The 12,213-nt window shown below is 53.9% G+C and overlaps 3 protein-coding genes across 8 annotated transcripts in view; 1 reads left to right on the plus strand and 2 right to left on the minus strand.

Moving 5' to 3' along the window:
• The window catches only part of DAAM1 (dishevelled associated activator of morphogenesis 1), a 77,532-nt gene extending 73,667 nt beyond the window's left edge, over positions 1-3,865 (plus strand). For all 6 annotated transcript variants that reach the window (XM_072337789.1, XM_072337788.1, XM_072337792.1 and 3 more), the window contains 2 exons: positions 1,459-1,629; positions 2,087-3,865. In XM_072337789.1, the coding sequence (XP_072193890.1) occupies positions 1,459-1,629; positions 2,087-2,296 (381 nt within the window). In that variant the 3' untranslated portion in view covers positions 2,297-3,865. The remainder of the gene's footprint in view (positions 1-1,458; positions 1,630-2,086) is intronic.
• A 4,025-nt stretch (positions 3,866-7,890) lies between these two features.
• GPR135 (G protein-coupled receptor 135) lies at positions 7,891-9,456 on the minus strand. Its single transcript, XM_072338479.1, has one exon. The coding sequence runs from the start codon at positions 9,448-9,450 to the stop codon at positions 8,194-8,196; it is 1,257 nt and encodes a 418-aa protein (XP_072194580.1). The 5' UTR covers positions 9,451-9,456; the 3' UTR covers positions 7,891-8,193.
• A 691-nt stretch (positions 9,457-10,147) lies between these two features.
• L3HYPDH (trans-L-3-hydroxyproline dehydratase) lies at positions 10,148-12,158 on the minus strand. Its single transcript, XM_072338398.1, has 5 exons — positions 11,598-12,158; positions 11,241-11,410; positions 10,979-11,101; positions 10,699-10,836; positions 10,148-10,542 (listed from the first exon to the last, which is right to left on the minus strand). Exons 1-5 carry the CDS (start codon positions 12,133-12,135, stop codon positions 10,417-10,419), a joined length of 1,095 nt encoding a protein of 364 aa, XP_072194499.1. The 5' UTR covers positions 12,136-12,158; the 3' UTR covers positions 10,148-10,416.
• Between the last annotated feature and the right edge of the window lie 55 nt (positions 12,159-12,213).

A 12,213-nucleotide genomic window follows, 5' to 3' on the forward strand; every position in this document is an offset into this window, starting at 1 on the left:
ACCTTTGAAACCCTCAGTACAGATCTTGCCTGCGGTGAGTGCAGACTTTGGAGACAGTGATGTGCCCACAGCTGGATCTGGAGGAGCTCTCACTGTAGTCCTCACAACCCATTAAAGCTTACTTTGAAGCAAATGCTTCCCATGGTTATTGGATGGAGTAGGCTGCGGAAAGTGCACAAGCTCTTCAATTTTTAAGCACGTGTTCAAATCACATCACCCTTTTCTCTTAAGAAAGCGGAAACATAAATACCTTACAAACTTCTTATTCTGTGGGTATAACATTTTTAGCCTTTTCATCCACCTGAATCTCCTGAAGAAATGTCAGTATCTTCATGAAAATCAACAAGAATAACCTCGATGTTTTTAATTGATACAGTGGCACTTTTCAGATCTCCCTCTGCATCCTGAAATGCTAAGTCTCATAAATAAAGAAAGAAAGAAAAGTGCTCTAAATGTCTTTTGAAGAGGCTGAGACACCCCAGAAAATAAGACTTACTTAATTGTATTGGCAGGCTTTAAAAATGTTCCTCTCACTCCACAGAGCAAAATCAAAGCAACTAATAAATCTTGTGGCTCCTTGGGGACCAGGATGCATCAGCAGAGAGTGGGTGTCCTGTCCTGACCTTTGCTACAGCCTTATTGGACTCACTCACACTAATGGTGTGCAAATAGCACGAAAGAATGGAAAACTTCCCATTTCCCTACTCAGTGCTGTGCCTGAGCCCAGGCAGAAACATCTTTTAGAAGTCTCACCAACACATTTGGTTTCAATAGCAGAGCATGTGGCAATGATAAATAATACCCCAAAAATACTTCAAAGAAAACTTAAAAGTGCGAGTTTCCCTTCCCCTGCCGTGTTTACTATTAGTTTTATGTCTTCAGTCTTCAGTCCCACAATATTTTGCTTCCTTGTTTTTACTACTCCTTGGTTTAATGAAGTCGAGCTGGAGGCTGAGCAGGGCCAGAGGTGCAAAGGGTTGGTGGGGTGTTCTGGGAGAGGGGCCTACAGGACCTCTCCTGGAAGGCTTACAGGGCAGCTAATGCTCAGAAAATCAGATGGCAGACGATTTATGTCATGTTTAAGACAAGGCCTGGCTAATCAAAGCCCTGCTGTTAACTCTGTTCTCCACCACTGCCGCTCCGTCAGGCCTAAGGCTTTCCACTGGGGTCTCAGCAGCGCGGTGTCCCCACAACCTGACAACCTCCTGTCTGCTCTCTCTCCAAAGTTCCACGTGAACGTGGCAAAAAGCTTTTTCACTTTGAGAGGGTGACAGAGCGCTTGAAGAGGCTGCTCAAGTTGGTTGTGGGTTGTGGAATCTCCTTCTCTGGAGCTGTTCAAAACACATGTGGATGCTTTCCTTTGGAACTTACTGTAGGGAACCTTCATTAGCAGGGGGTTGGACTGGATAATCTCTAGAGGTTTCTTCCAACTCCTATAATTCTGCAATTCCCTCCTAGTTTTCCAAGGCTGTAAAATACTTCGGAGAAGACACAGACAAAATGCAGCCCGATGAGTTCTTCGGCATCTTTGATCAGTTCCTTCAGGCTGTGACGGAGGCCAAGCAGGAGAACGAGAACATGAGGAGAAGGAAGGAGGAGGAGGAGCGTCGGGCGCGCATGGAGGCCCAGGTGAGCAGGCACCTACAGGTCTGTCAGCATCTTGTTCGGGGGGGAAGCACATGTAGGCCAGTCAAGGTGCTTCTGCAATTAGATCCCCCTGCTTTTCACTGTTGATTGCCTGCTTAGCTAATCACTTAGGGGCTGGTGAGATCTTATATCTAAGACACTAGATATATGTAATGATATATAACTGCATTGGAAGAAAAGAGTTGGGCTTTGCTTTCCCAGCTCTTCTGGTGTTCTCTGGCTGCATTAGCAGATGCCCTCAGGCTTCCTAGCCCTAAAGGCTGCTCACCCCATGCCCCTCCTTGGGGTGATTTTCTGTGGGTGGCCAACACTTCCTGGGGCTGTGGTTCTGTCAGTTACCCCGACCAGCTCTTGCCCAGTGAGGGGTAGGAAGCTGCTGCTGTTCACAGTTTGGGGCTACGGGTGCCTGTGTGACAGTGAGATGTTCCCCTTCCACCAGCTGAAGGAGCAGCGGGAGCGGGAGCGCAAGGCGAGGAAGGCGAAGGAGAGCGGTGAGGAAGGCGGTGAATTCGACGACCTTGTCTCGGCCCTGCGCTCAGGCGAGGTCTTTGACAAGGACCTCTCCAAGCTGAAGCGCAACCGCAAGCGCATCGCCAACCAGCTGGCCGACAGTGGCCGCGAGAGGCCCATCACCAAGCTTAACTTCTGAGCAGTGAGACAGGACAGCGGTGAGAATCGCACGTTTCGAAACCCGGTTAGTGGTCTTTTTTCAAAGTGGATAGGGTTGTTGTTTTTTTTCATTATACTGCCTTGTGATTCCAAGCGAAACAGTGGCACATTCTTTCTCCCCGCGGGCAAGCGTGTGTGTATGTGCCATGAGCGTGGCCAGGCCGGGTGGAGCTGTGCGTCCTGTGGGTGCTCGTCCCCTCCCCACCGTCCCCTTGACAAGTGGCTCTCCCGATGCATAAGCACAATGTCATGTCCATGGAGAAAGAGAGGACTTGGGCGCAGAGACATGACCCACATTGGTGATGGAGAGCTGCTTGGCATCGCTCTCCCGACCCTGGGCGCCGCGCAGAGCCAATTGCTGGAAGGCAAAAAAGCAAAGAGGAGAAAACCAAGTGGACTGAACTTGATGCGTTCTTTTTGTTGTCGTGGTTTTTCCCCAGATGTGCACTTGTGTGCTGGTCCCCAGGCTCGGTGCCACAAGCACTCCTGGCAATGCTCTTCTTCCCATTGCTTTTGGGAAATGCTCTTTTGTTCCTCTTGCCTTGCTAAGGGAAGAGTTTACCCGAGTGTGCTTCTTGTTCACGTGGCACCCAGATGTATTTATACTTTTATAACACTTCCTGGCCCAAGGCGACGGGAAGGGTCGGTTCTGGGAGGCGACAAAGGTTGTAATTTTTATTCTCACTTTCTGTTCAATGGGACAAACTGTATCCTCCATAGATGTCGGTCCAGACAGAAGGTCACTCACTCAGTGTGCAGCGGGGCTGGGGCCAAACCTGCACCCACCTTCTTGTCCGGTTTGGGTTTGTTGTTTTTTTCTTTTAATGGGCACGCAGAAGCAACAACGTGACGAAGTGCTGTCTGTGAGCAATGCTTTGCTGTTCTACTACGTCCCTGCCAATTTGTAAGCAGAACTACCTGTAAAATGTCGGCCCGGAAAAAAAAAAGAAAAAACAAAAAAAAAAGAAAAATAGAAAAAAAAAAAAAAAGAAAAAAAAAATAAAAAGAATTCAAAGCTCTCAGGGAGTAATAATTTAATGGTTTAGAAAATTAAGAAATTGGAGAATAAAAAGTGAACGCATTAACATTTCTTTTCTTAAATTATGCTGAGTATATAAAGGACTGTTACTTTTTGCTCTTATTTATTTGTGGTATGTTTGTTTTTTAAGGAAACGAGGCGAAACCTTTTGATACCACCAACACTTTTGCGATCTTTTGTTCGTTTGTTCCTTTTTCCTGTGGAGAGATGAGTTTGTCCCTGTTGCACTACACGCGAACGCTATTTGAACTGAGGTCGTTTTCTCTTTTTTGGTCAGATTAATCGGTATTGCTGATGGGGTGTGGGATGTCAGTTTAACGAGATGTACTGTATAGCAAAAAGTGCTGTTTAAACTGATTTGTATAAAGATACGGTTCTAAGCACCTGAAGGCCGCCGGGTCTGCGTGCTGTGTGAAAGCTGTGAAATATCACTCTGAACGGAGTCGCCAAGAGCTGTGGTTTTACCATGTTGTTCTTTTCTTCATTGCAACTTTGGACTCACTGTAGATTTAAAAATAGAAAAAGAAAGACAAAAAAAAAAAGACTTTCCGAGTAGCATAAAGCAGGTAAGCGCCAGCTGAGATCCCAGCACCTCGTATCCAAGCGGCTGTGCAACCTGCGCGTTCTGTTCATAGGTGGAGTCGAGCACTTTGCTTTCAGAAGGAGAGGGAAATAAAGGCAAAAAGGTGATGATAACGCTATTCCTTAACTAAAGTGCCTCTGTTTATATTTTTTATTTATGGCTGAAAAAGAAAAGAAAAGCAAATAATGGGGCTGATACAATTGAGGGAATGGACTTCGGGGGGGTGGGATTTAAAACAAAAACAAGATTTAAAAGGTTGAAAATAGAAACCTATGGCCTCTGATGGTTTAAGGAATGGTTGCTCACGTCGGATCTGCATGGCAGTTGGATGGGAAGGGGCGGCCTCCTGCAGGGCCTCAGTGCCACATCAGGACCTTTCCTGACACATTCCCTCCTGCCTTTCCAGACCTGGCTTTTGTTGTTTGGTTTTAAGGCAGCCTCACGGTTGAGCTGAGTTTTTTCCATGTCTTTGTTTTTCTTTCCCCCCCCCCAAAAAAAAAAAGAACAGAAGATGTCTATATAAATAACTGCAAAGGCTGCATGCAGGTAATTCCATGTGCCATTGTCGAAAACTACTTTTAGATCGGTGCTGGTGTAAGTAGCCACTCTTTTCTCTTGGGTGTGTATTTTAAAGACGGTTTGGTTTTCTTTTTTAATAATGCCAAAAAAAAAAAAGGAAAGAAAAAAAAAAACATCCATAACAATTTGTAAACTGAAGTATATGTCTTGGACTTTATTAGCTTCGTAGTGACCAAGGTAGTGTGTTAGGTGTAAGAATGTTATTAGTCGTTAGCTAGCAGGAAATGCTGTGTAATGTCATGAGACTGTACATTTTCTAAGATGGCAATATGCAATAAAGAAAAGCGATTCCGGTGAGTGTGCAGCGCGGGGCCACGAGTCATTGTGCAACGCAGCACGTGGGGCCACGAGTCACTGTGCAACGCAGCTCACACAGCAGCTGTTGGGGTGGCTCTGTGGGTGGGAGGAAAATGGGATATTTGGATTTGGGGGCTAAATGGGCACCTTTCTACCCTGTGCTGAGAAGTACAGCATTCTCTAGGCTCGGAGCAGTCAAAAATGGTATGCTTTAATTCCCTCCTGTGTAGTGGAAGAGGGATAATTTTAATCCTATCTATCGTTATAGAATCAAACAGCCACAAGTGGTGACGTGGGGCTTCCTCGCAGTGTCCTGCTCTGCCTGAGCATCAGGTTGGTGCACAGGGCACGCACACGTGGGCAGTGCATGAGCAGGATAGCAGTGAGTTCAAAACGCTTCTGTGGGTGATCAGCTGCTGTAAGTGCACCTCCACCACTTGGGACATGGTGAGCCTCAGGGCAGCACATCACCCAGTATTCTGTGCAAGGCTGTGTTGGGGAGCACAGAGAAATGTGACCTGGTTACTCCAGCGCGTTTCCCCCAGTGCTGTGTCACTGAGTCAGGTAAGCAAATTCCACCTGGGTGTTCGGGAGGGAATGGCTGGTGAAGGATTTAAGAGTAATCTACTGAGTGATTTTGTGAGCATCCATCACACTGAGGGGTTTTAACCTGTGGGACTGAGCTGAGGGCTCTGCTTCTCATAGCACAGGCAGCTCCCTGTATGCAGGAGCAGTGGTGGGACATGGTTGGAGAGCATAGGTGATGGGCTGACTGTTAGACTTGATGGATGGTCTTTTCCAACCTTTATGATTCTGTGACGCTCACCCTGCTGACTTAACTAAGGTTTGCTCTGTATAAGGAAAAGGAATATGCCCACAGAGCTGGACATTCCCCCTCCTGCTCTGCACTCAGCAAGTTGAGCATCATCTCCCCAGTGACCTCCCCAAAATCACACTTTCTGGCTGCAGCTCCCTGCTTTCCCGTGGTTTATAAAAGCAACAGGATCATAAAATGAAGTATCCTCAGTATTTGGAAGTCACTCCCCAATGTTTTGTGGGTTTCTTCCAATGCCTGGTGGAATCCAGTGCCAGGCAGAGCTCTTGATCTCATGAGCAGAAGCAATCCTGCTGCTTGTTAGCAGGGCTGTGCTAGCTGCTCAGATCTCTGCTGGCATCTGCTGGAGCCACACACTAACACCAGTGTGAAAGAAGTGGAGCTGATGGATCTCGCTCTTGTTCTGCTGCTCGTTGTCAACTGTTGAAGCCCATCAGGCTGCCACTTTCAAATTGCAGTTTGTAAATTACACACAAAGCAGTCATTCTGAACCAAGGCTTCATCTCAGCAAAGGGGGATCGGAGCTTCCGCTGCCCTGCTGCTGAGAGGCAGCGACCCACAGCACAGCTGGGAGCCTGCGGCACGCTCTGGCCAGCAGCCTGCAAGCTTGGCGTGTGCCTTCCGTGTTTCTCTTGCTCTCTGCTGTTTGTGGTTTAAGATACTTTGCCTTCAGTTGTGTTTTTTAAAGCACGCTTTGAAAAAAGGGGCTGTTAGAGACACATGTAGTTGAATGGCTGGCACAGAGCGGGCCCTGATCTAGCAGAGCTGCGGCAGGTCCAATGCAGAACGGGTCTGGTCAAGACTCTTCCCTTGCTGCGTGCCAAGTTAGTGTTTAACAGAAAAGGGCTGTTTGGGAAGCTCAAAGAGCACAGCCAGCTGCCCCCATTCAGCTCTGTGCATCCTTAATGCACAGCCACTGGCAAGTACTTGATAAAAACAAGTAGAGATTGGTGCTGGAATAGGCTGGGGAGGTGGCTGGGACCACCTTTTGCAGGGCTTTTACCAGTGAGATCAATGCAGCTATAACACTGAATGACACCTAAGGCTGATGACTATGGAGTCTGGACAGATTTCCTGATGGCCTGTAAGGATCCCTTCCAACTCAAACGATTCTATGATTCTATCCAAGGGTCACATCTGATCACCTTGTCCAGCCATTGACAACAAAACACCCAACTTCACATTTCAGTCCCCATCTACAACCACTCAGTGGCAATATTTTTCCATTAGTTCCCTTCTCAGGGCTGTGCTGTGAGTGATGCCAGGCTGAGACCTTGTCATCTCCTGCATAAAAGATCATTTATTTCTTGCCCGGCTTGCAAAATAACGATGGTACATTCACTTGAGTCACAACCAGGTGAAAAAGCTGTACAACAGTAGCACTAGATTCTTGGAGACCATACAAGAACAATACTGCCCGCCTCTCACATTTAAGACAGTCTCAGTTTCTGAGTCTGAATACTGATTAAGGCGTTAGGACTCTGAGCCTGCGGGCCAAAATATCAGTCAGATAAACTCAAAGGGATTTGCGCTTTGCAATTGCACTTCCATTGCCTGGTGTTACCTTCATTTTATCCGGTAGCAAACAAACAGAGCCGGCTTTTGAATATTACATTCCATTAACAGACTCTTGCTGTGGATACTACGGTATCTGTTCTCTGCACATGCACATCTTCATATGCTTAAGCACAGCAAGAAAACGGCACTGCTGTGCCTCTCCTTTCAGACACTCACCGCTCTCACACGGCTCCTCTAAGTGCAGTTAAATCATTGGAGATGTGAGACACGTCTGCCGAGCTCAGAGTACACCTTGTGCCCATGTGACCCAACACACTACACCCACTCCTTTTCCTCTGTCTGCAGAGCTCTCAGTTCCCCGCACTCAAAGTATTTAATACTGGCTGCACCTGTAAATAAAAGGCTGCTGAAATTCTGACACATTTCATCTTGCTTTCCCTCCCTCCCAGCATCACGCATCTTCCTTCTCCGCAGGCATCTGTCACAACAATCACTGCTCTGTTTAGCTTAGAAATTTAGATCATCATCATCCTCGCAGATCACTTTTTAGCCTGTCCCAAACCCGACGACGTTCTGTACCGCCACACACAATGGGTTAAAGCAACATTTTCCTGCCGTGATGCGGTTTTCACAGTGTGGTGTTCTCTGAGCGTCCTCCAGCTGCCAGCTCTCAGCTCCTGGTGGCTGCGTTGGCACTTAGCAGACAGCTCTCACAGTTGTGTTTGCTCTGCAGCACCGGTTTGATGCTTTCTGCAGGCCTGGAGCAATCACTCATGCAATCAAACTCTTGATGCTCAGTGGCCATCAACACTCCCCCAAGCCTGATGAAAGGGGCGCACCCTTCCCTTGGGATCTCTCTCTGCTCGCAGAGCCGGCTGCCAAACCAGAGCTTGCACGATGCAGAAGAAATCACACTATGGCTCATTCAGGCTCGTCTCCCCGATTTCCAAGAGATCCGTGGCTATCCCTGGTTCCTCAGGGAGATGGCCCCAGGGCCCCATGCTGCTATCCCAGCCCTCAACCCCATCAGAGGCTGGTGTTGACGGTGTCTACTTTGCCCTGCAAAACAGCCTCCGAGACGGTGTCTGGCTGCCCATCCCGACAGAAGAGCACAGCTGGGTTCTTGCAGGCCCACATGGCCACCTCTCCTCCGCTTGCCGGGCTGGATGAGGACGGGGCGCTCCCCGAAGGCCCGCTGTGCCGGTTGACGTAGCGTTCCCGCACACGCTCGGCTCGACTGCGGGGCTCCGACCTGCAGCCTGGAGCCGAGAGGTAGGCGGCCACGTTGTTCCTAGTCCTATAGCCGCCCTCACGGCTGCGTCGCAGCAGCACAGAGATGTTGGGGTTGCGGGCGGCGTAAATGAGCGGGTTGATGGCCCCGTTGGCCCAGGCCATTCCGCTGGCCACCGCATCCATGGTGGGTGAGAAGGGCAGGCGACCGGCGGCGGCGGCCAGCCCCAGGATGCAGTAAGGCCCCCAGCAGCAGATGATGGAGACGATCATGATGAGGACGGTGGTGGCCGTGCGCATCTCCCCGTAGGCCCGCAGCAGGTTCCCGTAGGTGGCCAGGGGCCTCACGCGGCTCTCGGCCAACCGCACGGCCCGGCAGATGTTGTAGTGGCAGAAGCACATGAGCGCGAAGGGCAGGAGGTAGCAGAGCACGATGAGCGCCGCGCCGTACGGCGGGCCCAGCCGCGACGAGCCCCACGGCAGCACGTAGACGCAGCGGTACGCTCCGGGCCGGGCCTCCCGCCGCCCTTCGCCCGCCAGTCCGTACCAGGGCCCGGCCAGGCCCAGCGCCGCCAGCCAGACGGCGGCCAGCAGCTGCGCGGCGCGACGGCGGCCCATCTTGCGCCGGGGCTGGCGGACGATGGCGCAGTAGCGGTCGAAGGAGAGCAGGGCCATGGTGAGGGTGGCGGCGATGCCCAGCCCGGCGTGCAGCGCGGCGCTGGCCAGGCACAGGCGATGGCCGAAGAGCCACGCGCCGGGCGGGCGGCCCAGCAGGCTGAGGAAGGCCAGGGGCAGGCAGAGCAGCGCGCCCAGCAGCTCCGACAGCGACAGCGACAGCACGAAGGCGTTGGTGACCGTGCGGAGCTGCCGGTGCCGGGCGATCACCAGCACCACCGCGCCGTTGCCCAGCGCTGACAGGGCGAAGATGAGCAGCAGGGCCAGCGCCTGCGAGGCCAGAGCCGCCGCCGACCAGCCCGGCCCCGCCGCCGCCGCCGCGCCGCTCTCGTTGCCGCCGCCGGAGAGGTTTCCCGGCCCGGCCGCCGCCGGCTCCATGCGCGGCCCCACGGCTCGGCACGCACCGCCCCCGCCGCCGCCGCTGACGTCGCCCCGCCGCCGTCGCCCGGGATCCGCCCCGCCGACCCACGGGGCGGGCACAGCCGCAGCGCGGCGCTGCTCAGCGCTCCGTGTCCGCTCCGCCGGCCCGTCGCCTTTCAGCTCACACAGCTTCTGCCGCGACCTCGCCTCCCCCACGGCCCCGCTCTCCTCACAGCCCCCATCCCCAATCAGATCCTCACGGCTCTTTCCTCTCCCCTCCACCAGAACAGCCTATTTCCTCCGTCCCCTCACATCCCCACACCATCACATCCCCATCCCCTCACTGAAACAAACCCTTTCCTTACCATTTCCCCTCGTCCCGTCACAGAAGACCCCGCTAAACTGCCCCCTGGCTGCATTAGTTCCTCCCACGTTGCTCCCCCCATGAGCCACCCGGAGACGAGCGCTCCCAGAACACGAGGCCAATTCCCATGAGTGCCCCCAGTAAGCAAATGCCATTTTGTCCAGGAGCAAACGAGTTTGAAATCAAAGGTCAGAGCGGTTCCAACCTTCCAGTTCAGTTCCTGCTGCTGAAAGTTAACCCAAAGTTAACCCAAAGTTGGCCCATGGTCTGAGAGAAGCGAGAGAGGAGGGCTTGGGAAGCAGTGCAATGACACAGGGCAGCACCTGGGAGGTGAGAAGAAGAGCACAGCAGTGTTTTTCAGCTGGCATTTAATAGGAATCTGAATCACGTGCAAAGGTAAGGAAGGCACAGGGATCTGGGCAGCTCTTCTAAGCGAGCCCCCAGCAAGCACTGCAGAGCAGCACCTGCCAGCTCAAAGCACTGCAGCAGCTCTTATAGCAGCAGCTGTTATGGCAGCAGCCGAGGCCGGTCCTGCTGCTCTGCACACTGCAACAGGCCACAAGGAAAGCAGAGCAGCGTGTGGGCAGGAGGAGCAGCAATGGCTGCCACAGCGCAGTGCATCACTTGAAGGAGAAGCCGTACTTCAGAGGGTCCTCCTCTTCCACAGTGAAGGCGGCCGTGCCGGTGTAAAAGGCTTCTCCTGAGACTTCCACCACAACGGCCTTGTAGTCCCCAAAGCTGGCTTCCTGCAGAGGAATATGGATCAGGAGAGAGCTGATGGGATGTTCTCCACCCCCCAGCTGCAATAAGCCGTGCATGAGGCTTGTGGGAAAGCAAGGACGCCTTCCCAGCACTCTTTCCCAGCACTCCTCAACAGAGAGAAGCTCCAGCACAGGCCTTGCCTTCACTGCCTTCCCTGTGAACAAGGACCCCGTGGTGCTGCTCCGAAAGGTTCTGCTCTGGTTCAGCTGGATGAGTCCCTTATGGTACTGCAGGGCGATGCGAGCCGTCACGCCGGAGCCTGTTGGGCTTCGGTCCACCTATAATCAGAAGAGAAGCCAGACCAGCATGGTTTGAAATAGAAATGAATACCGCTCCCCTGAATGCTCCCTGCTTGGGGATAGAGCCCCCAGCCCAGGGCTGTTGTGTGACTCCAGGACTGCACAGCAGCCCGTTCTGTACCTGTTCATCTGCAAACACACAGATGTTGCTGGTGGGCTCCTCGCTGAAGGCGTCCTTCCCATCTGTCAGAATGGTGCCATAGAGGAAAGCCAGGTCTTCGCTCTCAGGGTGATGCAGCTTGAACTGGGAGAGCACACAGCGGGTTCAGGGCAGGAGCTGCACTTGGGCCATCAGCAGCAACATTCAGCCTGGGGATCTGAGCGCTGTGGGTGATGAAGGGCCTCAGTGCCCCCTACCCTGAATGGAAGGCACGGGGCCGTACCTGCTCCTTCACCGCCTCCGTCACGGCGCTGGCTGCGCTGACGAGCTCTCTGGTCTTTGAGGAGCACACGTTGAGGCCCAGCTGCTCAGCGCTGAGAAAGGCGTAGAAAGTGCCACCGTAGCTGATGTCAACCAGCACCCTGCCGTGACCCGGGACATCGATGGCCACGTCTGAGAGGGGACAGAGAAAGAGAGGGCGGTGAGCAGGGAGCACAGCACGGAGCTGACAGGAGCCATGAACTCCACGAGCGCTCCCGTTCCCCACACAGCACCAGCCCCTCCCGAGGGATACGGCAATCGGGGGGAGCTTTGCCCAGCACCCCGGCAGCCCCTCTCCGACCCCAACAGCACTCGGTACCGGTGGCAGCGGCGAAGGCGGGCACGCTGTGGAAGCGGACGGGATTCCCGCTGCGGCGGCCGTCCCAGGGCACGAAGGCGGTGACGGGCCCGCAGGGGCAGCGCAGACGCACGGCGGTCTCGGGGCGTTGCGGGGCCGCCACCAGCCCATAGTCGAGGGCGAAGCGGCCGAGGGCCAGCACGGCGTGTCCGCACATGGCGCTGTACCCGGAGCCGTGCAGGAAGAGCACGGCCAGGTCGGCACCGTCGGCGGCCGCCCCGCCGCGCAGCACCACGGCCCCGTACATGCCGCCGTGGCCCCGCGGCTCGTGCATCAGCGCCCGCCGCACGTGATCCTGCGTGGCCGCCATGTGCCGCCGCAGCTCCAGCAGCGACAGCCCGGCCGCCGCCGCTTCTTCCATCGCCTCCAGCCGCGGGACGACGCGCAGCGGTTCTCCGCCCGTGTGCATCTCCACGGTGTGCAGCGTCGGCTCGGCGAGCGAGCGGGGCGGCAGCAGCCGGGCCTCGCCGTCACCGCCACCAGCCGACAGCGCCGCCATGCCCGCGGCCTGGGGGGCGGGGCCAACGCTGACCACGCCCCCGACAGGCCACGCCCACCGGGAGGCGCGCCGCGCCCG

The sequence above is a fragment of the Excalfactoria chinensis genome, chromosome 5 (genome assembly GCF_039878825.1).
Source record: "Excalfactoria chinensis isolate bCotChi1 chromosome 5, bCotChi1.hap2, whole genome shotgun sequence".
Taxonomy (NCBI): domain Eukaryota; kingdom Metazoa; phylum Chordata; class Aves; order Galliformes; family Phasianidae; genus Excalfactoria; species Excalfactoria chinensis.

What these genes read in the sequence shown, in the direction of transcription:
- GPR135 (XM_072338479.1), bottom strand. Translation starts at nt 9,450, where the DNA reads ATGGAGCCGGCGGCGGCCGGGCCGGGAAACCTCTCCGGCGGCGGCAAC.
- L3HYPDH (XM_072338398.1), bottom strand. Translation starts at nt 12,135, where the DNA reads ATGGCGGCGCTGTCGGCTGGTGGCGGTGACGGCGAGGCCCGGCTGCTG. An exon ending in CGGAGGCGGTGAAGGAGCAG is followed by an intron (nt 11,102 to 11,240) that starts GTACGGCCCCGT and finishes GTGCTCTCCCAG; the next exon opens with TTCAAGCTGCATCACCCTGA. An exon ending in GTGTGTTTGCAGATGAACAG is followed by an intron (nt 10,837 to 10,978) that starts GTACAGAACGGG and finishes TTCTGATTATAG; the next exon opens with GTGGACCGAAGCCCAACAGG.